The 24,474-nt window shown below is 41.2% G+C and overlaps 1 protein-coding gene and 1 long non-coding RNA gene across 3 annotated transcripts in view; one reads left to right on the top strand and one right to left on the bottom strand.

Moving 5' to 3' along the window:
- ptprn2 (protein tyrosine phosphatase receptor type N2) overlaps nt 1–24,474 on the bottom strand; it is a 160,909-nt gene that overhangs the window by 125,476 nt on the left and 10,959 nt on the right. For both annotated transcript variants that reach the window (XM_084939480.1, XM_084939479.1), the window contains exons 2-3: nt 16,184–16,234; nt 4,380–4,493 (exon numbers count right to left, since the gene is read on the bottom strand). In XM_084939480.1, coding sequence (XP_084795606.1) covers nt 4,380–4,493; nt 16,184–16,234 — 165 coding nt within the window. The remainder of the gene's footprint in view (nt 1–4,379; nt 4,494–16,183; nt 16,235–24,474) is intronic.
- LOC146380423 (uncharacterized) lies at nt 942–22,474 on the top strand. Its single transcript, XR_014801305.1, has 3 exons — nt 942–1,178; nt 1,412–1,471; nt 21,946–22,474. It is a non-coding gene; the product is annotated as an uncharacterized LOC146380423 (long non-coding RNA).

Raw genomic sequence — 24,474 nt, forward strand, 5'->3', positions numbered from 1 at the left:
AATGCAGATTTTTCCCTTTCATTCACTTCTTTGCACTAACTGATTTAAAGGCATTCATGGAAAAGAGCTTGAATTACTTAGCAGCAAGTTCTGTTTAATTAGTTGAAATGTGAAATGTGTCAATCTGAATTTGACAAGTGCATTAAATCAATGTAGGCTCTGTTATATGAATGCACATGCTGTATGAGTGCCATTTGTAACATACTGCTGCATTTGCTGTGGGGTTCATGTTAGTACTCAGAACTCAGTACTCTCACACCTCAATAAATAAAATTTAATGAAAGCGTAAAAGCTCCAGCCCCACCTAGATTTAGCTATTCTCGTCCCAGTTAAATGCTAATGTATGTTTATATGGTGCATAGAACATCTACAGTACAAGAGTGCAAAGACGTTTAGTTAAACTGCAGCAAATAATTTGCTCTGAGTCAAAGCCTGCAGCAGAAAGTAGCCAGAGTCACACTGAATGACTGAGTAGATCCCCCGTGTTTTCCTTATAACAACTCCAGTTTTCACGCAGCACATTAGCCTGTAAGTGTATCTTTTCTCCCCGCTGCTATCTAGCTAGGCTGTGAAGGAACAGACAGAGTGGAACATGGTGAACAACAACAGCAGTTTTAGTTGCTTGTTTGTCAAGGAAAGCAGGTTTGCGCAGGATCCGAAGCAGGACCACGAGTAACCTGTTGTTTCCGTACCGCTGGAGGGACACGATGTCAGTTTATGGTCACTGAGTCTCCCTGACCGATGATTCCTGTCAATAGAACTAATGCAACTGTCACAGTGCATCATCTTATTTGACTTGTCTGTATGAGACTATGTGCTGCTCTACAGAGGGTCGCGAAATCAATCAACTTTAGGTTACTGCAGTGTGATATGCTCCATCAACTTTATATTACCAGTCTTGCATTCTGACATAATTCTTTCTGATGTTTAACTTGTGGCGCTCGAAAGCATAAAAACGGATCTGGACCTAGTATGAACTGTACTCACCTTCTAGGAGCACAACTGCTTGCTAAGTCCCTCCTCCTCCATAGCTACGGTTGCTATGTCTGTAAATGAATGAGGTAAAAGTAGAGCTACACTCGCTCTAGCCAGGGCTAGCTAGCTCGCTATCGACACTGAGCTTTTAGCATCTTCAGGAATTTCGGTAGACTCAGGCAGAGATTGTTTAAAAGACCCAGGTATGAGTTGCAGTCAAAATTTTTGTAACAGCACCTTTAATAACAAAGCAAAACCTTCTCCGCCCTTCAAGGTCGTGTGCTCCTTGGAGAACTCCTCCTTTGTTCTTTAGCTAGCTCGTTGGTCCAGTTTTGGCCTCACTTGCACGTGCGTGTATTCATAATACCATGGCCTACAAACTTGTATCAACTTTTATGTTAAACTAACCCATGTTTTATGCCACGGATTATCGTAGGTGATGATAGCTGGGCCTTAGGACAGAAAGAAAACGGAGGTCATGAAGAATGAGCATAAGGTAAGGAGCACAACCAGGAGATTGCTTGTTGTTTTTCCCAGATAAAATGGATTCCCCCACCATTACACTGGCAATGTGCACATCTTAAAACATCTGAGTACAAACGACCTGAACTTCGATGCATTTGTGCGCCCGCTCACAGCATAGTTAAAAGGCATGAGTTTTTCTGGCCACAGCAACACAGTCATCACCCACCATCTGCTCTACTGCCCAGATTTGGCTCTCTACAACGTCTTCCTCCTTTCCAAAATATAACTAAAATTTCAGTATTGCTGTTACAGAGGAGATGTGGATTACAAAAGCAGTATATGTGGCGAGGGCAGAAGCACTGCGAGCAGTGTAGCGGTTAATGGGGAAATTATGGTCCAGTGATGGTAGCGCATGGGCAGTTTTGGACTGCCTATCTGTCTGCAGTGGTTGAAAACTCCTCTCTGTAGACTCTCCGCAGACAAATACCTTCGTAAACAACAGGACACATCTGCAGTGGCATAAATCAGGCATCAAAAGCAGACGACCACAAAAGAGATAGTGGTCAAGTTTATGGGTTGAGTTCTAGAAGTTTTCCGTTGCACCTAATTTTGGCACACTTTCAGCTGATTTATTTCTCTTAACATCTACTGGGAGAACTTTATTGCACTCTCTCTGTGACCTTACCTTCAGTTCATCTGCTTTGTTAGCCACTCCCGTCACCCGGTGAAACAGAGACCAGAGGAGAGGACAGAATATAACATGACACAAAAAACACAGGAGAACCCACTACCCTCCACAAAGTAGGGAAAGCACTGCTGTGATTGGAAAATTGCTGTTCCAGTGAGGGCTTTAGAGAACGGTCAATTAAATACTTCATCATTTGAATATATTGAATATCAAATTCAAATCGCTGCAGTAACTGAATTAGCTCCTGTGTGTATAGTCACACAATCCAAGGCTACAGCAGCACACATATTTAGCAGAGCCGAAATTATCCCAAAGCTGTATGACAGCAGTCTAGCTATATGAAATGTGTAGGAAGACTGCAGCTGTGCACGGTGAATACTAACTAAGCTTTAGATGACGTGTAATATAAAAGTCATTTGCAGCTGGATGACAGCGTCTTGCATTCAAGAGGTATTGTGGTGAAAATTTAATACCAGACAATGTGCTCTGCCAATGGGGGCACATCCAGACAACCCAAGCCCTTTTGTACAAGGGTCAGTTTCTATTGATCTGAATGACATTGGTGTTGTGCATTGAGCAGAGATTGTGTGATTTCTACCTGCAAGATAAAGAGGATTGTAAATCGATTCCATTGATGTTTTTTTCCCTCCCCTTCATCTCTTCAATTTGGGTTACAGTACAATGGTCTCTATAACCCCGTCTAGCCTCAAAAAAGGGTCCCCGATGTCTCAAAGATGACACTTCAATAGCTGTTGAGCTGATAAGAATAACGTGCCACCGAGCATTAACAGTGCATTGTGGACTCATCCGAAGATAATGCTCCGTGTCTGTGGATGTAATTCTACGAGACAGAATGGGCGAGCGTGTTTCAAAGTGATGATGTCATGTTTGTGGTGTCGGGAGTCTTAAAATACAAGGTCACCGAAGAAGTCTCATAATGAAAACCATCTGAAGAGTTAAACACCTCTTAAAACAGAGCAGAAAAAAAACATTTACACACCGGATCTCTTCTCATCCTCCTCGCTCTCATTTGTTTATTTCTAAGCAGTAATTAGAATAAATGTGTGGTCTCGCCTGGCTTAATATTCATCACTCCATTTTCTCCCTCTTTTTTTTTTTCTGATTTTCTCTGGCCGGCTGCTTACTCTTAATGATTTTCAACACTGGTTTACGCCTGTTAAAAGATATTAAGCTCAGAGTGGCCTGCAAAGCCAATTACGCTTGGAGGGCTGAGCGGCCGGTCACGGTCTGTGTTAAAGGTGTCTACTGCCCCCTGGTGGGTCATAGCTGCAGTTACAAACATGTATTTTCTTGGTACCTATTCATTTTAATGAGTTTATAATGAACGTTCTCGTCTATGCTGAATTGTAGACATGTTTCCTCTTTTTGCATGTTCATCTGACCTGCTGTGCACACGCTCAGACATTTAATTGGATGTAATTAATTAGGAACGTACTGCCTGAACATGTTGTGTCTACATTTATACTTATAATGAGTACCAAATTACATATTTGCTTCCAGGAAACATGCTATTAAATTATTAAATCACAGGCCCATGAAATGAAATACTATCGTTTGCTTCATATTTTCCATTGTACACAGAATTTAAGTTATTTTTTCCCCTCTGATTCATGCTTCCTAATTAGCGCTGGCGTTCACACTGTATCAGCAAGAGAAGACTTTGTTCCCCACAAGTAGTATAAGACATGAATATCAATTTTCCCACATTAGATGCACTGATTATACAAAATCCAAAGGAATGCCGGCATGTCTCCATGTTAGGAAACAAGAAACAGATATTTGGAATTCCTACTGATTTCCATCTAAATTAGATGCACATATAGTTAGTTCTTATGTAATATATCTCTGAAGATGTATACCCATGAAAAAAAAAAATATATATATATATATATAAATCACTACCAGCTGCCAGTGAGTGAGCAGTACACGCTGTCTGAAGTGATTACACTGCACACCTCACAGCCTCTCATCCACAAAATTAGCTTTAAATGTCTGAGCGGCATACGTGCTGGTCTGATTGGCTGCCAGAGTTAGGCGATGAGGGCACAACAATAGCCTGATATGAGTCAAATGACCTGTTCTAGCTCTCTGGTGGTGCGCTGCGCCTAGCCAAAGAGACAGCTTGGCTTATTTGGCTTGTGTTGCACCATGGCAGTTGACAGGCATTTGCTGCGACTGATGCCGAAGAGACAAAAAGAAAGTTGGACAAAGATGGACAGGCTGTTTGTACCTCTGTGAGCCAGTTTCTGGAGGAGGATCCTGAGACGTTGCAGAGCAGACGAAGAAATATCGTACGTGTGCAGGTCTGCACCGGCCAGTTCTTGGCACCTTCCAAACACTCCATCTATAGAGGAAAATGGTGAAAACAGGTTCATGAGTGTTTTTTCTTTTTACAGCTTAAAGTGAGAAACAAACGCACACACACAATTTTACAGCCCCTTTTTTGTGGCTTTGATGATGTAAAGCTGCCCAGGTGAAATATTATATTTATGTGAGGCACCTGCCGTGCCTCATACCTCTGATTTCCTGTTTTTGGGGAGCTAATAGCTGACATTTTTTCCTCCGACAGCACCACGATAAGCCGGCGTTCATGGCAGGAAGGACTTTATCGGGAACCCCAGTAATCTCCCTATCAGCAGGCCTCCTGCCTCACTCAATACAAGTTGCTAGGCAACCCACGCCACAGAGCCCCTATCAGCCCCATAATTCAATGGATGGTGTAGACCTCTGAAAGATGCCGAGGCTCCGGGGGTCAGGAGGGAGTGTGTAGATGCAAGGCCTAGAATATAAATGACCCGTGTTGTCACCTTCTCTCAGCTTGGAAGATAAATCCATGCGTCTTGTTTGCTAAACTCACTAAATGAAAGTCTAAGAAGATCTCTGGAGATGAATCCTGCAGTTTCAATCTGAGCTACTTCCTCCACGAGCGTGCACTCATATGTGTGCAATCATCTATGCTGCCACGTGAGAGTATGTGTAAGGGATGCCGCTGTGATTAGCTGTGATTTAATGATGTGAATCAGCACTTGGTCATGCACCACAGCTTCCCATTAATTAGCCCCAAGATGTCGGACAATGACAGCAAACATCAATGCTATGAGTGATATTTAATGACACATCGGGAAACAAAGAATACGCAAAAACTGATGTCCACTACATACTGCAACTTTCTGCCTAGGGTTCTGAAAACAGACAAGTGCAAATCAAACAATTTATGATAAATTATACTTTTCAATCACAGACAGTAGTCAGAAGTTTCCTTAGCTTTTTCTTTTTCCAGGGTGGAATAATTGTACATTTAATGACTTTAGAAACAAGAACTGGGTGCACGAATTTATTTTGGATTTCCTGTAACCTACACTGGGACACATATGGTCAGACGAGACAAAGATTGAGCTACTGTACGCAGGAAACAGAAGAAATCACAAGAAATCATTAAAAGCCGAAATGACCATGATCAGTGGATGTCTCTCTGCATTAAGAGTGAAACATCTCTTTTGGAGATCAAGCTTAGTGTTAATTCAGGTAAATAAGTTACGCTCAGGTGCAATCATTTGATACCGTTCTACACATCCAATTAGCAATCCAGTCTTATATGAGGCTCAATATTTTGAGCTGTATGGGCCTGTCTGAAGTTACTGCATAACTGCAAGCCACTTTACAACCCACCTCCTTTTCCCTTCTTTTCACTTCTTTTCATGCCTTCTCTGGCTTAATCAGATGTTTAGTATTCTGTGTCGGTTCTCCCGACTTCTCCATATACAAGTGGATAGTGATTGGGTGTGTCCTACAGCACAGCCATACCACCAAATATAAATGGCTGCAAATGGAAACAGCAGTTTTCTTTTGGCTACAGTGATTCTGCGTGAAAGATAATAATGTGATGTCTAACGATGCTCTAAATTGAATTCTTAGTTTTAACGAGATGCGGGTGTGTCCCTCTCCAGCTTCCCCCCCTCTTCCCTGTGAATCATTAAATGACAGCTCTGTACAGGAATAAGCCTGTGGGAGGAGGTGAATTAGCATAGACAGCACGGTGCAACGCTCCGGAGTTATTTCGAGAACTCCAACGGCGCAGAGGAAAACTTCCCACCTACAGACTCAGATCATCACAGACGTGCGTGCATCACAGAACGTCAACTGTCTCCTTCCTCTTTGCCAACAATCCCTCTTTTTTTTTTTTTCCGAGTGTCGCAGTTGATATGATCCCAAAATAAGAGTGTTTTTGTGATATATTTTTACAAGTTATTACACTATCAGTGACAATTATGTAAGAAATAAAGGGAGGATGGTGACATAACAAGTGACGGAAAACTGTTCAATGTTTGATGCTCTGCATCCTTCACTGGTTTCCATGGTGATGGCACATGTTACTTCCTTCTCTGTTGTCAGGGACATTCCCGATGGCAACCAGATATGAAAACACACACACACACTGTGATTTAGTGCATTAAATACAGAAGTCAGGTGTTTAACAACAAAGAAATCCTTGTTTGGCAAATATAACAGTTGACTGGTCTATCGAGGTGGTGCCGAGCCATTCAGAGCCACATGCGCAATGAATCACAAAGCATTCTCCTGTCACTTTAGTGAGTATATTTACAATATTGAGGAGATCAAAACAATCAGGAATGGTTATTGTAGCTGACAGCTTGGAGGAAAACACATTTTTCTTTCCTTCTATTTTTTTGACAGATAAAAACAACATTTTAATTCCAGGCCTGGAAGTTCCCAGCATGTGTTTGGTATGCAGAGGGTTGACAAGTGGGAATCAGTCAAACGGCAAAATAATTTTCCTAAAATATGTCACTATGAGTGGAACAGATCTACGAATGTCCGAACCGTCCAGCTGAAGTCTATTTGCAGTGATTTTCTGATCATCTCCTGCGAGGCTTAAGGGAACATTAAGCTGACGATACATCAGTATGTGCTGTCTTGCAGTGGCAAGACTGCAGCGCAATTAAAGCTCAATCAATGTAATCCATAATACATAAAGTAGGCCACAGAATCAATCAATTGATCAGCCCTCAAATGCACCATCCCATAAATCAGTGATGTTCAAGAGAAGCTGTGACTGGATAAGCAGCACGTTGGCAGGAATAAAGAAGATTTTCAGCTGAAAAAGGTAAAGCGCTCTAAATCCAGGCACGTCTCTCCTCTCGCTGTGACAGACAGAGAGACGCCCGGCTGCTGCTAAAGCTATTTAAACTGTGAAAGCTAATGCTCTTGGATAACATGAGGAAACACTAAAGCTGACAGTCAGCAAAGCATTTCCAAAAGACTGTACATTCAGAAGATGAGGCAGACGGACCCAGGAGACAAATTAAGATGTACTGGAACAGGTGTATTAGCGCCGCAACTCATGTTATGAAAATAAATAGACTCAGATCAACGCACCGAGTCCAGCCAGATGTAGTCTGCAAATAAGGAACGGTATGGGAACAAAAGCTAAAGTGATCAGGATATGATTAATGAAGTGTTTACAGGTTATTCTGGGCTTCCTGTGTGGCAGTTGAGGCTTTGAAATGATAATTATATTTATGCATGCTCTGTAATGCACATGGAAATACAGAAATGAATAAAGATAAATCAGACTTTCAGATCAAACCATACCGCCTGTTGAATATGGCTGTGGGGCATAAATCATCTCTATTATTACATTTTTCCTTCCCCTGAAGAGCTCATGTCTTTTGTTAAACCCGCTGTAGCATCTTTTAATACTTACAGTTACTTTACTCAGCACTTCATACTTGATTATTCCTGGATTTGCCTCCTGAGCTCTGGCGCTCTTTCTCTGTCCTTGCAGATTTTTTTTTTTTTTTTTTTTTGATATGATGGATTTTGTAGTGGTTACTTAAGGTGTTTATGCTGCAGTTGCACTTGTTGCTGATCAATAGAAGCATCACCTAAATAGCTTAAATCTGAAATAAAGTCTGGATGTTTCAGACAATATTGGCCCGAGTGGAGGAAAGATAACCGCCAATCGATACCACACTGTTGGTTAAGTGTTTAATAGTGTGCCCCGAGGGAAACATGTAGCACTTATCCGCTGTACTTTAGCCTAGCTTGTGATAGCAGTAAGCCACAGACTTTGGAGAGCTGCATCAAATTAAAATGCATTTCCCGGGTAATCACATATGCTTTTAGAACAACGTCTAGAAAAGCATTCCCTGAAGACGAGGGTAAAGATTTGAAGAATTGCATTAAAAATGAGACATGACAGCAGGAAGTCAGATGGTATGTGTAAGGATATTAAATGATCTACCTAATCTACAGTTCATGAAGCATCTTTGTTCAAAATCTTACTTTTTTTTTTAAATAAGTTAGGGTATTCAGTGGATGGCTTTCACGTTTTATTGTCTCCAGTATTAAACAAGTAGGTGGGTTTAGCCTCATCTTTTGCACCAAGTGAGGAAAATAAACTGAGCTGGAATTTTTGAATTTTAAATGGTAAATGGCCTGTATTTGTATAGCGCTTTTACTAGTCCCTCCTAGGGACCCCAAAGTGCTTTACACACCCAGTCATCCACCTATTCACACACACATTCACACACTGGTGGAGGCAAGCTACAGTTGTAGCCACAGCTGCCCTGGGGCAGACAGCTGTGGCTACAACTGTAGCTTGCCTCCTGATTTTAGCAAGAAATAACCAACTGACAGCAAACAGACTTTTCAACCCACCAAGGTCTCTTTGAAGACGGGAAGATTAGCTAGTGAGCATGCTGATACCTGTCGTAGTCTTTTATTATATCATATCTTTACAAACAATTTAAAAAAAATTAAAGTCTCATCACATATTAGCTCATTCTCGCTAGCTACAGATAATAAAATCTGCAAGGAAGCAGTTAATTGTGATTTTAGCTGACAAATTAATGTTAAATTATAAAATATTATCATGCTCGGTGTGATCAAAGAAAGCGTAGCTGAAACGTTTAGACAGTCATTTGCACCAGTGGTTTAGGTTTGAATTAAAAGGGGGTGAATATGTTGCTATGGATGCGATAAATTTTGGGTCTTATGTTTGTGATGAATAGAGATTGATTAGTAAAGAGCTGTTTTCATGCTTTTGAGAGCAAAAATAAGAATGTGTTTTCATAAGCACTGAAAACGATAGTCAGTCACATATAAAATGATGCAACCCTTCCCTGCCCTCAGCCACCCTGCATGGCAACAGCCCGGGTGAAGAACGGTTGGCCCAGCCCAGAATAAACCAGGTTACTCCTTCAGGGACCTGAGGAAGAGTTGATGTGGCAGACCTAGTTACTCCCACACATCATGTGTCTGTGCAGTAGATGCTGCTCCTCAGGAGTCCAGTGGAGAATGACAGAGCAAGACTGAGTGTGCCGATGAGGCAACTAAATAATGTTTCATTACTTGCATATTAGGTACAACATTAATCTAACATTAGTCTTTTTTGCCTGTATATATTTTCCTACAGTGAACAAGCACAGCGCAGTAATTGCATTTCGGTTGGAGACGGATTCTGTGAGCAAGGCAAAATAAATAAATAAAAGCTAAAATGAAAATACGACTAGAGGCCAATCTTGCATGGGGATCACACCGGCTACATGCCGACGCTCCAGCCTGTGAGTACCCAGTTGATTACTAAACTGTTACATGATAACATGAGTACTCGGTACCCGTGGGCTGAATTTGGTCTTCATTTTGAACTCACACGCCTGGTAAATTTTGCGTATCCGGTCACAAATCTGTCCACTTCCATACAAACAAACACACGAACACCTGCCAAAGTACTCAAAAACATATTTAGATGTTCCTGCCTCGAGGTGCCTCGAGGATCATATTCTGCCATGATGACGCTCTCACACACAGACTCACAAGCTGTGCTGCGGCTGATGCAAACAGACAAATCTCCAAAGAAATGATCATCCACATTACATTCTTCATGAGTCTTCATATTCTTATGTATCCACACTAAGACACTCTTGTCTACCTCGGGGTATTTTATTGTGAAGGTGTCAGCAGGTTTTTTCTATTTTGCTTCCTTTTACCAATGCAGGCCGTGTAATTAAAGTTTTTTTTTTTTTAATATATTATTTTCTGTACTCTCTGCTTTTTCCCCATTTCCTCTGAAACTGGGTTAATATGGAAATCAAGGAGGAGGTCTCCCAATTTGTGCTAACTTCCAAAGTCTACCCACTCCCTCTCAATAGAAGATAATCCCAATCCTTAAAAAAAAACACACTCACACATCTCAGAACAGTGTTTCAGCATTTCTAGAAATAACTTTATCTAGTTTTTTTTCACTTCAGTGCAGAGTCAACACAATCAGCCAACTAGTATTTCCAACCCTTTAAAGATTTCGGGTATTCATGGCCTCGAAGTTTGAAGCAGTAGTAGCCATCAGTTTAACATTGTATTAAATAAAGTCATGTCAGTTTCTTTTTTATGGAAGCCATGTTAGCATACATGGGACTGATGACAAGAGCAGGAAGTCAAAAACAGGAGCACCCTAGAGAAACTGGTGGTGGATTTTCAAAATAAAAGATCTTTTGCAGATTCTGCTTCTAAGCAGTGTGGAGTTCTGCGAGGGTCATTGCCGGAGACATGAGATCACAGACACCCACCCAATTATGTGGCATTTTAGGTGTAGTTTTGTGCTAAAGTAAGCTAACTATAGATGCTAGTCGTTGCTTGATATTTATAGTGCAGGCATGAGTGGCATCATTGGTCTCATCTTTGTAAAATGCTGAACAAATCTTTAATGATACGTCTCTGTTCTCCAGGTATGTGGTTACTGCAGCCATGATTATTAATTTTGAACCCTTGTAGTGTTGCCACAGAGTGCAAAAACTAGTTGATTAATTGATTAGTTAGCTGACAGAAAAGTAAAGCAAAAACAATTAGGATGCATTTTATCTGTTACTTGGATAAAACCAGCCACTGGATGACTCACTGGGCTGGAAAATGTCTCAGTAATCAATAATGAAAACAGCAATTAGTCGCAGGCCCAATAAAGTGTCCTGACCTGTGCTTTAAAGCATTCAAAGTCATTCTTTACTTAAACAAGAGGTGTTATGTCACAGCATGATGTCCATTTTTGAGGGCCAGCTGTGGATATGGAGGTAGGGTGTTCTAGCTCCTCGAGCCAGCATGTCAAAGTATTCTTGGGCCAGACATTGAAACCGGTATTGTCCCTGAAGCACAGTCAAAGTTAGATTAAAAGCACTTAATACTAGAAAAAAGAGCTTGCATGAATGTATGTGTGAATTGGTGAATTAGACTTGTAGTAAGAAAGCAGTTTGAGTACTCAGAGTAGAAAAAACTACCAGTCTATTTATTACCGGGATAAAAGACTACATATTGTGACTTTACAGTACTAGTGGTTTATTGTCATTAATCAGATTGTTTACTGTCAATATGCAATAGTTCCCATGTACAGTATCACTCTTATTCGGTCGTTAAGTCTGACGTCACTAGCTGTGTCTGGGCCTAAACTCCGCTGCAGGTCCATATATCAAACGATCGCTATGGCATTACCGAGAGTTGAAAAACTGTCTAAAGTCTTTCATCTTTAATAAAATGATCAGCGTTCTGCTCTACCAGGCAGTGTTGCCAACTCCTCAGTAAGGAAAATCGCTATTGGTTGTCCTAAAAGTCGCTAGAAGTCGCTAAATGACGTCATCGCCTAATTTGCATAATTGGTCATGCTAATCTAATTGTAACCTATGTTGTTGGAGAGAGAAATAACATCGTGGAAGCGACATAATGTCAGTAAAAAACGTCCTAAATGCATTTAGAGTTTATTTAGAACTACAAATTAAATTTCTTTTAGCAATTATTGTTTTTTTTAATGTCACAATTCCAACCCTGCTCCTTTACCTGGGCTTGGACCGGCAAAAGTGACCCGAAATAGGCACTCTGGTGGAGTTACTTTGTGTGTGTGTGTTTATAAGTAGTTTTAAACCTTGTGATCCACAAAACAGCATAAGAGTAAAAGAGTAAAAGAAGAACTGACTGCGTTACAGCACCCGCTGCTTGTTGAGAGTAAAAGCGATACGCACTTTCACGTCTTTTTTTAGCGACTTTTTTTCTAAAAAAAAGTCGCTAAGGGGTCTGAAAACTCGCTAAATATAGCGACAAAGTCGCTAAGTTGGCAACACTGCTACCAGGTGTAACAATTGAGTTTAACATCCAGGCATCCATGAAAACGGAATTTATGACATTTAACGGAGTTAGAAGTTAGCAGGAAGTTAGCTCGCTAGCTTCTATCTAAATACAATATAGCATGTCCTGACTGCGGGGTTTTGGAAACAAATTAAAACGTACAGCTCTGTTATCACTTCCAACATAAATGAAGACAGAAAACTAAACAGCAGTGACGTTTGTAGGGTTACTGAAGTTTGGCTAGCTGGTATATAATGATGTGCTACATCAGCGGTCTCCAACCTTTTTTGCGCCACGGACCGGTTTATGCCCGACAATATTTTCACGGACCGGCCTTTAATGTGTCGCGGATAAATACAACAAAATAAAACTAGTACCGGTAACGAAAAAAAGAAGATTTATTCATAACACACGTGAAAACACCCAGGAAAACCGAGTAAACGATAAAAACGATAACAAAATAACGCTGAAAACCGATAAAAACCCTGAAAACTATACATTTCACACCTGAGCCTCAACTCTTGCGGCCCGGTACCAAACGACTCACGGACCGGTACCGGTCCGAGGCCCGGGGGTTAGGGACCGCTGTGCTACGTGACCGCTAGCGACACAGCTATGTTAGCATAATATAAACAAGCTACCTTTTTTTCCCACTCAATAAAAGTTAATGTGAGTGTTCTCGGTGGTCAGGAACAAATGTAATCGCATGGCAGGATGCTGTAAAAGGACCAAACTTCAGCCAGGAGAACAACTGAGATAATCCATCCACAATACGAGGTTAGTCATTCATATACTGCTGCATGGGCTGGGCTGTAGTTACATCCTAAGGTTTTAAAAACTGAGCTTAAATAAATGATTAGCGGTAATAAAAGCCGAGGGAGGTCAACAATGATCACTGACTGTTTTAGGAGTTTTTTGAGATTAAATAGAAGAAAATACAAAACATTAAACATGTTAACAACACAAAAGCCATATTAAACGCAGACTACTTTAGGCCCGGAAGTAGGATTCGTCACGTCATCACTTAACGACCGGATAGGACGTTGTTCACAGGCAAAAAAATCAGCTTCGTTACAAGTAAACTGTAAATTCAGTTGTTTTCCATGCTAAATTATTTGGTATCATTTTGTTCTTGGTAGCTTCAAGTGTGAAGGAGTTTTGGCATCAGTTTCAAATCAGTGTTCCTTCAATAGTATGCAAAACTATGCAAGAAGGTTTTTTCAAAATGTAATCAGATCATGCATGAGTTATCTATGATGCACGCTGGCTTCGTAATCATGTTTACAAAAATCTGAGGACATACACAAAGTTCAAAATCGAATGTTAACTCGGGTCATTCTCATCCTCTTCCTCTTATTAGCATATTAATAGTCAGTTTGATACTTTGTGTTCTGTTAGCTGTAGTTCATGTTTTGCATATAATTCTGCTGCCTGAGAAAGTGCTCGTCTTCCTCTCGTTGCCTTCATCTTGTTTGTGATACAGATTTCAGGATGAGTCTGCAGAAAGTAATTGAAAGGTGCAGACAAACAAACAGGCTCAAAGCACAGGCATTTAATCATTATGCCTGCAAGGACAAAAACAAACACGTGGACATGAAACCGCTCCATACACGTTTGACCCTTCCCTGACTTCCTGCTGCTGCTGTGTTGAATACATTAACCTTTCCCGACAACTTTCCGCGGAGACGATCCTCAATATCGACACGCTATCAATCCCCTTTAAAATTACAGCCCGCTGTGTGAGCCGCCTGAATGCCACACAGTGAAAAGCTATGACATTTCCCCTCTGTTCATCCGGTGATGCATTGTCATGGCGACCACTGAGACAGACAGTCCCGTGCTCCATGGTGAGAAGGTTTGCAGATGAGGTCGAGATCATGTGTGGTTTGGAGAAACCTCGGAATCGGAAGGGAGGAAAGCAAGACGCCGGCATCAATCATGAGATGAATGAGATCAGAGAGCTTCTGTGTGTTTATATTGTGTGGTATTATTGTTGCAGCCTGGCTCACATTCAATTTTGAAGCTTTTCTTAAGTATGACTCATGCTGTATGTCTAAACTAAGAAGAATGCTGTGAGCGGGACCGTCAGTCTCCATCTATCTATATATAAATCTGTGAGCGATTAAAAATAGCTTAAGGCTTTATCTGCAGGTTCGGAGATGTTGAGACTTTAACTCCACTTTGGTGAACCTCCCATTTACAAAATTTAAAACACAAGCACTTACAGAAATGACTCCAAAATTTCACTTGGTGCACAACTCCAGTTTCATGATCAGCACCAACATTAAAACTGCTGACAGGTGGACCCAATAGCATTTTGTTCCAATGCGACGTTTCGCTTGAATATCTTGGATGTGGACATTCACATCAATGTTATGCTGACAGATACCAGTAACTTAAACATTGCATTGCAAGCAGATAAACTGACATTTTACCACAGTAAAGAGTGTAAGGCATTGACCCGGCATCCCAATGCGATCGCCATACGAGGATTTGCTGGCACAAGTTTGACTCATGGAGGCTCCACTCATCAGGATTTTCATGACCCAAGGGATTCACGGCCAGTGTCAGTGTGTCCAACACCCCGGGCCACCCCCAAGAGAGCAAGCGTCCATGTCTACAGGCCAATTCTGTTTTGGTTTATGAAGGAAACTACACAGTGTTGGATTTTATTGTTGCAGCTAATTGGTGTAGATACAGCACCGTCGTACTGAGAGCTTTATAGTTAGCAGACTGCATTTCCTATAATATTGTGTACCACAGACAACCAGCTAATATTATAAGAAACCAGGGGTCTGAATTCCTTCCTCCTCCTCTGAAACAGTCCAATTTGCAACACAGACATGCACAAAACTGTACTAGCTTCATATGGAGCATGCTTGCCTAGAGAAAGCTGCTTTTAATAAGGAGTATTATTTTTGTCCGTGATTCAGTTATGATCAAGTGACCAGACCTTTGTTTTCTGGTACTCATTCCCTGTAAAGAAAAAATTAGGCGTAAAGAGAAATCATGGAGCAAAAGCTGTGATATAAAAGTCAAAATAATTTCTCACACACAGTTTAAAACAAAGTTTAGTGAGCTATGACTATTTGTTGACCTTTTGTATATTGAATCTCCCACAACCAACCTAAAGTGACACTACCAAAAACCAATAAAAAGATAAACATCCACCCGATTATTGAGGTGTCTGTTCTGTCTGCAACCACGCCTCCCTCCTACAATTTGTTTGATTAGATGTGAGAAACCCAAATGAGCATTTTTAAAAGACCTTTTTTAATGATTGGTTTCAGAGCTTTATGGTCATTTGTAATGATAATTACAGTCTCAGTCATATAGGCCTATAGACTGGTTGGCAACCCTCTGGCAACCTCCAGCCATTAGGGATGAAATGTCTATTTCCTCACTGAATGCCGGGTTAAATTGGTCGCAAAGTGGATGCTGCATCAAAACCCTCTTTGTGATTGCGTTCCACACTTTGCATGGAAGATGCCAACTTGTCTGCAAACATTTGCCAACTGCTCACTAAGAGAGCATTTGCCTTTAAAGTAAAGTTACCCATATTGCTTTTTTGCTTGAACCAATATGTTTCAAAAGGTGTAACCTTTACTTTGACGGCCTCTGATTCCAGTTTGTATTACTTTCTTCACAGTTTTACTAACCAGTTTGCAAGTACTCTTGACAAGTGAGCATCTTCCATGCAAACTGCACGTCACCACAGCAAGTCTCCACCAACCACTTCCCAACATGTTGGGTAATACACAACTTTCCTTAGCAGTTGGTAGTCTCCAGCGAGTGTTTATGCCTGTGTGACTGGACTAAGGACTTAATTTTGGATAAACTTGATAAAACTTTTCAAGTGTCCTGTATATGATAAAAAGAGGTATGTGTACATGAAGGTGAACTTACCGTTGACGCAGAACTCATAGGGTGTACAGAGCTCATCTTCAAACAGGCAACCTGGAGGTCAGAGAAGGTGAAACAAAGAGGAGACAAGAAATGAAAGCAGCTCAAGTCGTTAAAGTGTTTGTCTTTGCTGCGGAGAAAATGCAATGCCAAATTAGCTACATTTTCTAAATATGTGGCAGAGCTATAAAAGTGCAGCTTAGGACTACATTAACTCTAGCTGTAGGCTTTGCCGCTAATGGCAGAGCCATCAATCATCAATTAGTGTGACTTCCCCTATCCTGTCTCTGACACTGATACCCCAACTCCATGGGCAGCGCTTCCATTTATGAATGTTGCATGAATATTAATGAGCTTTAATGCTTAGACTAAGAATGGGTGTTCCAGACTAATAAATGAACAGATGGCAGAAGCATTATGAGTAGCTGTTCCCTGTGTTCATATCTCTCTCATGTGGGAGTTGCGGCGAACAGAGGACTGATTGTTCTGCTCGTCGATCTGCACAGGTGATCCTCTACATTTACACATTTCCAGGAAAAGGCTGAGGCGTGAAAAAAAAACAAAAAAACAAAATGAAAAAAAAAACTCCTTCTGAAGTGTAATTTTCTGTCTTGTACGGAGGAGGTGTTCGCACATTCAGGATCAAAATTAACTACACAGAGCACAAGATTTAGGCTAGTTCATTGAGCTCATGATACACCACTTCATGGCGTTTGCAGTGCTGGTAACACACGGAGAGTCTGCAAACAACTAGGCTGAGCCTCAGTCCTGTTTCTTCAACTCTTTTATCTTTGTTTTTCCCCTCCCTCTGCTCATCATGCAGAGTGACGGAATTGGATGCACCCTCTTGGCCCGGTGGCCTCGATGGACAGCAACGAGCAGCTTGTGACCGTGAATGAAGAACAGGCTGAGTAGGAGGAGAGGTGTCTGTCAGACTTCTTTAATAACGAGAAGAGATAGTTGCGGGATGTCGGATAATCAATTGGCACAGAAAGGACAGATAATAAGGACAGGTGTGGAAGAGAGAGGAACTTTTCAGGCTTTACTTATCCAAAGTTTGTTCAAGTTTCTTCTCTCCCAGTTGGACGTGCAGGTCATTATTCTGTTGCATTATTAAAGGCTAATCTGCGTGGGAACTGGAACTTATAGGCACAGTGCGCAGCCATTTTGTTTAGGAGTCGAGGGCACATTTTATGAAATTACTCTTTTGCAAGGTAATGGCTTCAATGTGTCAGCAAAATTGCTATTTAACGATGTAGAGTGGGGCATCAACACAGACTGTAAGGTCGCTCAGCTCTCTGGTACAAAACTAAAAGGCAGAATGTCCCAAACTGAAGAAAAGGAACTTACTGCTCTAAAACCAAGACCATGAATTGCTTTTCCAATTCATTGTACCTGAATATTATTCTGCATCATAACGATTATATACCTCATTTTAATGGACACATTATAGGCTAAAGGATGCCTGTATATGCACCAATATATTTTTGGAAGAGTCATTTTCAGTTACATTTGCAATTTACAAATAACTAAAACCACAACTCTAATGCTCATGGTTTAAAACCTGGGTTTCTGTCTTATATCAGAAGGTTTGCGGCAGAAAATAAACAGATGATAAACTTTCTGTGTGCTCCCTAACGGATCTGACGGATAAAAAGCCAAATATTTCCATATTTGGTGGAGTTGGTGGAGACCAAAAACAGAGTGACAAGTAGAGTGAATCATCCAGACTAGAGGCCTGAAACAAAAATCCATATGAATGTTAATGGTAAATAGTTTCATCTGTAGGTTTGAGACAACTTCATACAGTTTTATCAATTTTAATATGGCAGGGTTGTACTTGTACTTGTTGGTTGTACTTCTACTGCGAAAAAAAAATAGCCCAGAAATGCAAGTGAACACTGGGTCTAATCATATCCAGGCTAACACTTTCCAATCATTGCTTACTATCAACACAGATACATTTAAAGAGGCTAACAAAAATCTAAAAAAGCCCCAAACAGTTACACTTTTGCTCAAGTTACTCTTTATCGTGCAGGCGGTCAATACTCATTGGATTACAAATGTTGTCCTTTGCAAACATATTCTTCATATTCATGCTTTATTATATATGAAACATTTATGGAGATTCGGTTATCATGTACAAAGAAAAACTCAACAAATGCCCGTCGAGCAGAATTAGGCAGATACTTGCTCAAAATTAACATTCAAAGGAGCTCCATCCCCCCAAGACACCCTCAATCCCTCAAGAGCCACTTATGCCAGCTGGTGTTGAGACTGTGTCCACACAAACACGCCCCAACAAGTCTCACAACAGCACTGCTTACCAAACACAAGTCAGAGTGAACCAAATCATCACACAATGCGAAGAAATCTATCGGAAAGACTGGAGAGAATGGACTAAAAGCCAAAACAAATTAGAGAGATTATGAAATAGCAGAAAATCCCTTGACTGTCAGAGGCAGAAATCAGAAACATTCTAACCAGGCATAAGGTCAGTGACCATAAACCGGCAATGGAAGATACAAACAGAAACAAAACTGTGACAGGTGAGGTTGAAACAGAGATGCATTTCCTCTTAAGATGTAAATTATTCAGTGACGTGAGGACCACTTACTTCAACCAATTCAGATCTGTATTTCAGTGAGCTAAACAACATGACAAAATTAGAAGCAGTCCAAGGAGAAGGACACGGGGCCTATCTGGCTGCCCAGCATATATCAAAATGACACAACCTGAGGGAGGACCAGCACTGACATACACCTGCACGTGTTGTACTGTACAGCTGTTTGCTGAACTGAGTAGAAATTAAATGAACTGATACTGTTTTTTCTGTTGATATCTTTTGATATATTTCAAAATTTTATGTATACTGTGAGTGAATGAATATTGAATGTTGTCATGTTCCTTTTCCTAACGGTGCTATCACTTGGTTTAGCTACATCTGTCACTATGGCTGTCTTCCCACTGCTTGTCCGCCACTTCTATGTCCACTGTGTTAGCCATCAACAGTTTGTCCAGCTCTATCCTCTATGGAAGTGCCACAGCATCTGGACTCGATCATTCTCAACCAACCAAAGGGGCGTGGCCTATTTTGACCTTGGGATCTCCAGGCCATACCCAGCACGGATGTTCAATTTCCAGTACCACGTATGCCCTCCCTGCTAGCGTGTTGCACCCTGCTAATATGTGCTGGATCGTGTCAGTAGCCTGCACCTGTTGTATTACCTATATTAATCTCTAGCTCTCTTCCACAGTGTCTCTTTTATGTTGTTATTCTCCCCTCACCCCCATCCAGTCCGGGCAGATGACTGAGCCAGGCTCTGCTGGTGGTTTCTTCCTTAAAAGCTTAAAAATGAGTTTTCCTTTCCCACTGTCGCCGAGTGCTTGCTGGAGAAGCATGGGCCATTACCACTCTTGACTGAGTCATTTGACTTTCTGATGATGAACATTAATTAGAGTTCAATTAATTTCTTGGTTAATCAATCAACAGAAAAAATTAACTAAAAAATTTTGGATAGTTGATTAACGATTACAGTTAAAGCTTCTAAACTGAGAGGATTTTTGCTTTTTCTAATTAGGCATCACTTCCTGTCAGTTTGTTGTTTCCACAAATGAAACTATTTTAAGACGTCACCTTGGGCTTGAGAAAAAATGAAGTTCTGACATTTTATAGACCGCGCAAACAATATTCACCTGCCAGCCCTAATTTTCGCACGACTCTGTTTAACTTACCAAGACTTTCCCATTTAGCTTGAAGGTAAGTGAAAGAAGAATTTACACCAAACTTATAAAGCAGTCACTTAGAGCTGGAAGAGTCCCTCTTGACAATCCCTCTTGACCATGCACATCTCAGCACTCCACAATTAGTGTCAGTCCATTCAACTTTACTTCCTCATCACTTCCCTGCTTAATTCATGGGGTTCTCTGGGAAGCCTTGTCAGCTCTCAATATTAATTACAACTTTCCACTAATAACGCGTCCAGTCGAGCATAGTTAGTCAGACAGTATGTGTGTGCGTGTCTGCGTGTGAGATAGGCAGGGACATAGAATTGATAACAGCACAGCCCCTTTCTCCAACACCGTGCCGAGATGATTAAAATGGCGCCTTTTAATTAAAATGCAATCACAGTGGATGCTGCTGATTACCCCAGGCAGAAAAAAGGACTTGTCGATGCTGAGGGAGAAAAAAAAAAGGAGTCCTTGCTATATCTTGATGACGCATCCTGACAAAGAACAGCCGCGCTCTTTTATTCAACCCAAGGCCTACAAGATAATTTCACAAACACAATGACCTTTATGAAAAAGTGTTACGTTTGGTATTAAGTACTGAGGCCGTGTCAGCCTCGTCACAGATCAATCATGGCTTATCTGTAGCCGCTCTTCAAGTCAAGTAAGTGCAGTTACAGACGGATTTAAAGGGAAATGATTTGTGCTTCTTAGCCGATTTTTAACTTAAGCATGTGACTTTTTTCCTTCGACCCATGTGAGCAATGCAGTAAAAACATGTCATATATGCTCACCTTTCACACTGTTATCACTTATCTTAGTTATGCCGGTTATAACAATGATCTAAAACATACCAGCAATTGTGTTTCCAATCAAAATTAAGGTTTTGGAGCGCCCCAGTCAAAGTCCAGACTCATATCTGATTGACATGCTTTGGAGCCCGTTCATACCCAAAACCCTCCAATGTGGGGGAATTTTAAACAATTCGGCCAAAATTCCCCCCACAGTGATATAAAAGACTCACAGCCACAAACGTTTGATTAGCTTTAGGTTTTACACAGGATCAGGTGCATTTTGTATTACTCAGGTTATCTTTGTTGATGATTTATAAGATTTAGTGTGACAAATATGCAAAAAAACAAGAAATCAGGACTCTTTAGAAACTGTTATTAAGATTTAAAGATAATAAAAGTAATTGTTAGTAGCTGCACTAGATGAGAGCCGACTACAACTGCTGTAAATATGCAGAAGTTTCTGCTCCCAAAATAGATGCTTTGTGACCTAATTTATAAATGCTGTATGAAGGGAGACTCCAGAAGGTCACAGAAGTTACTTCACAGTTTTTTAACAAGATGCAGCGGTAGTTAGAGGCCTGTGTTCTCAAGAGACGGTAAAATAGGAGGTGTATCAGACAGAAGTGCATAACTACATGTGCTACAGTCACTGTTTGTCTCTGTCTGCCTTTCAAAATGACATTAAAACATGCTGTGCAGACTTTGCATAAATAACACCTTCAGAAAAGCATGCAACAATGGGAACTTGGACGGGATCTATTACCCTTTCCGAGACCTCTACATGCAGCACAGAAACACTTTACGAGGATGTGTCCTGTCTACTTTGTTACAAGTAACTGCTATTTAGGGCAGCAAGTGCACCGACCGTGTAAGTAAACAAGGAGCAGCACACGCACATGCAAAAAACTATTCACCTATAACTAAAACCACCTGCGTGTTGGGACACAGCAGCGTGCGTATCTCCCCTTGGGGGTGTGAAATCAGAGAGGAGTGAAAGGCTTATTTGAGGAAAAGCAATTACATACGTTTCTCATTAGAAAACAATATAACCACATTATCCCACAGTCAATCTCCACCTGAGCATTATAATGCTATTAAGTACACATCCCAGTGCACATTTAGGTCTCTAAACGTTTGGCTGTGATTGGCTGACCTTGCCCGGAACATTAACTATGTCCCTATGAGGCAAAACCCAAAGCTCAACAAGAAGTCAGAGGCCTGATCATCCACTTTCCCTCACAGGTGGTTGGCCGGTGCTCGGGTACCATCTGCGATGTCTGAGGGGCCAAGGAGAACGCTGGGAGCCTGGCAGTGAGAACAGCCAATCCCGAGGTCTGCTGCAGTTAAGGGCATATTTCATTCACTCTCTGGGGCCACCAAAGTATCTTTTATTATAGATATAAGGTGCAACCAAGGACGCCTGGCTCATTTTTTTTTTAAATCACAGACAACTGTACCGTCAGCCAAAAAAGCCATTTTAGAACAGCGCGGCGGGTGACAACGGCAATAAAAGTGCAAGTGAATTGAAAAGGGAGCGTGGCTGGAGCGGGGACAGCAGAGAAGAACATCACCTGCAAGCAAATTAGCATCAGCTTGACACCATGTCCGCAGATTTAAACAGCTTGTGTCATTATGCGCTCTCCTGCTAAAATTAAAGATGGCTCCAAGCTTTTCTCTGCTCCAGAAGGTCTGTTCTTGTCAAAAGCTGCATGCTATGTGTCAGCAACTGAGCTCTGGTTACCTTATCATGATCCTCGATGTTTTTTATACATTCCCCCCCACACGTTTTCATCTGAACATGGCAGGACGCTGCTATAACAGTTGTTTAAATAAGACAGTGACATTTTGTTCACCCACATTTCATCAGGAAACTATTTTCTCTGGGGTGAAGGACAAAATGAATAATTCACTTTAACACCACAAGAAAATACAGTAATTCTACCATTGAGGCTTCACTTCTATCACTGCATTAGAGAAAAATACCTTTTTATGTTTAAAGGAACAGTTTTCTTCTCAAGGCTAAGGTGAGAGCTTTCTTGTGTGCCCAATGTTTGTGAAGCAGCCAGTTAGCTTAGCTTAGCTTAGCTTAGCATGTTTAGCTAAAGCACTGTAAAAGCTTTAGGTTGTTAAACGATCATAAGGAAAAAAGGTTTCACAGTCACACTAGTGCAGCTGACAACTCTTCTGTTCATTAAAAAAAGTAGTAATTTGGACCTGGACCATCAACTTCTGTGTGAATGAATAAAGTGTTAAGAACAACAAAATTTGTAATTAAGTCTGCTAGGTATCTGTCTCTCAGACTGCTTTCTCCATTGAGCACATTTCTAATTGACCTCCAGCTTTTAAGCTGTAGTGTATACCTTGTTAATTAGTGAGCTTGAAAGTCGGTGCTGTTGGGTTATTTTAACACAGAGCTAGCTGTTTGCCCTTGTTTACAGATTTTCTGCGAAGCTAATTAGCTTTTAGCCGTAGCTTTTTTAACTTGTAGCGTAATTACCATTTTTTATTGTGTTTTTGTAAAATATTTCCTTTTAGCAAGATGGCACATATAGATATTGTGGGACTTTTTCTTTAGTTCAAAGCATTTAACATAAACTAAATCTAAAAGTGTTTAACCTGAATTAGGAGCTTGGGGGTCAAAGTCAGGGGACTCTGGGGTCACTTTGACTGAAGAGAGATCCTGATGTGAAACCACCTGGCATCCAGAGGAGTGTAACCAGACACAATTCCCTCAGAATTCCCAGGCAGGCAGGTCACTCTCAGTCACTCAGCTGCCAGCTCCAGGCGACAACCCAGACAACGGCTATGAATTAAAGATGGCAGCATCACTGCGGCAACAGAGGACCCAGAAATAGGCCGGGTTGACCTTTTTCCCGACCTGCACTGAGTGATTCAGACATTTGATTTTCTCCCTTCTCCTGAGGTGTGATTGAGTGTTGAAAAGCAGAAGTGGAGCGAGTGAAACAGCCTCTTCTTTCTTATGTTCCAAGGAGCTCGAAGTGAACCAACACAAACTGCCCTGAGGGGAATATCTAATCCTGCAGGTGAGGACAAAGGTTTAACTCTTGAGTGCCAGCTGAACCTCGATTAAAGTGCAGGTCAGTACCACGCCTTGGTGTTTGGACTTTACTGTCCTGCAGATGTGACATCGATGACATGCAAATGGGAGTGAAATGACATCTTTGTTGGCCTCAAGTCATTTATGTGCCTGAGTGGTAATTTCACAGCTTAAAATGAAACTACTCAGCTGTACCACCTGTGGAATTAAACGCCTTAAGATGCAGATGAGATGAGAGGAAATTGATATGAAACTGTCTCCATGCCTCTCCCTGGTCAGAACACCTCTCATCACTGAGGGATTGGATTTTTATGGCTGCAGTTGGTGCAGACACCCAAAGGCATCACATTTCTGACTCAGTGAAAACACTTTGGCAGTGGGGTGTGGTTTTCTGGCTCAGCTGTGAAGAGAGGAGGGAAAGTGATTCGTTTGAGGAGGGTGGCACACCTGGTGTGCATCTGCTGATTAACCTCTCCTCTTATATATAGTAGGGCAGGAGCACAGCAGGCGCTGAGAGAACCTTTGAAAGGAATGACGACATAAAGCGGAGCGGGCATTGATGTGTATGAGTGCGTAACAAAGAGAGCAAAATAAACAGGGTGTTTGTATAAACTGGGACTGGCCAGGCCTCTTTACACTCAGTGGCAAGGCTACAAACACACATAATCAAAAATTGCACACATAAAGCCCTTCTCTTAGCTGACTTTAAGTTT

The sequence above is a fragment of the Perissodus microlepis genome, chromosome 9, assembly GCF_051167445.1.
Source record: "Perissodus microlepis isolate ML-2025 ecotype Zambia chromosome 9, ASM5116744v1, whole genome shotgun sequence".
NCBI classification, from domain to species: Eukaryota; Metazoa; Chordata; class Actinopteri; order Cichliformes; family Cichlidae; genus Perissodus; species Perissodus microlepis.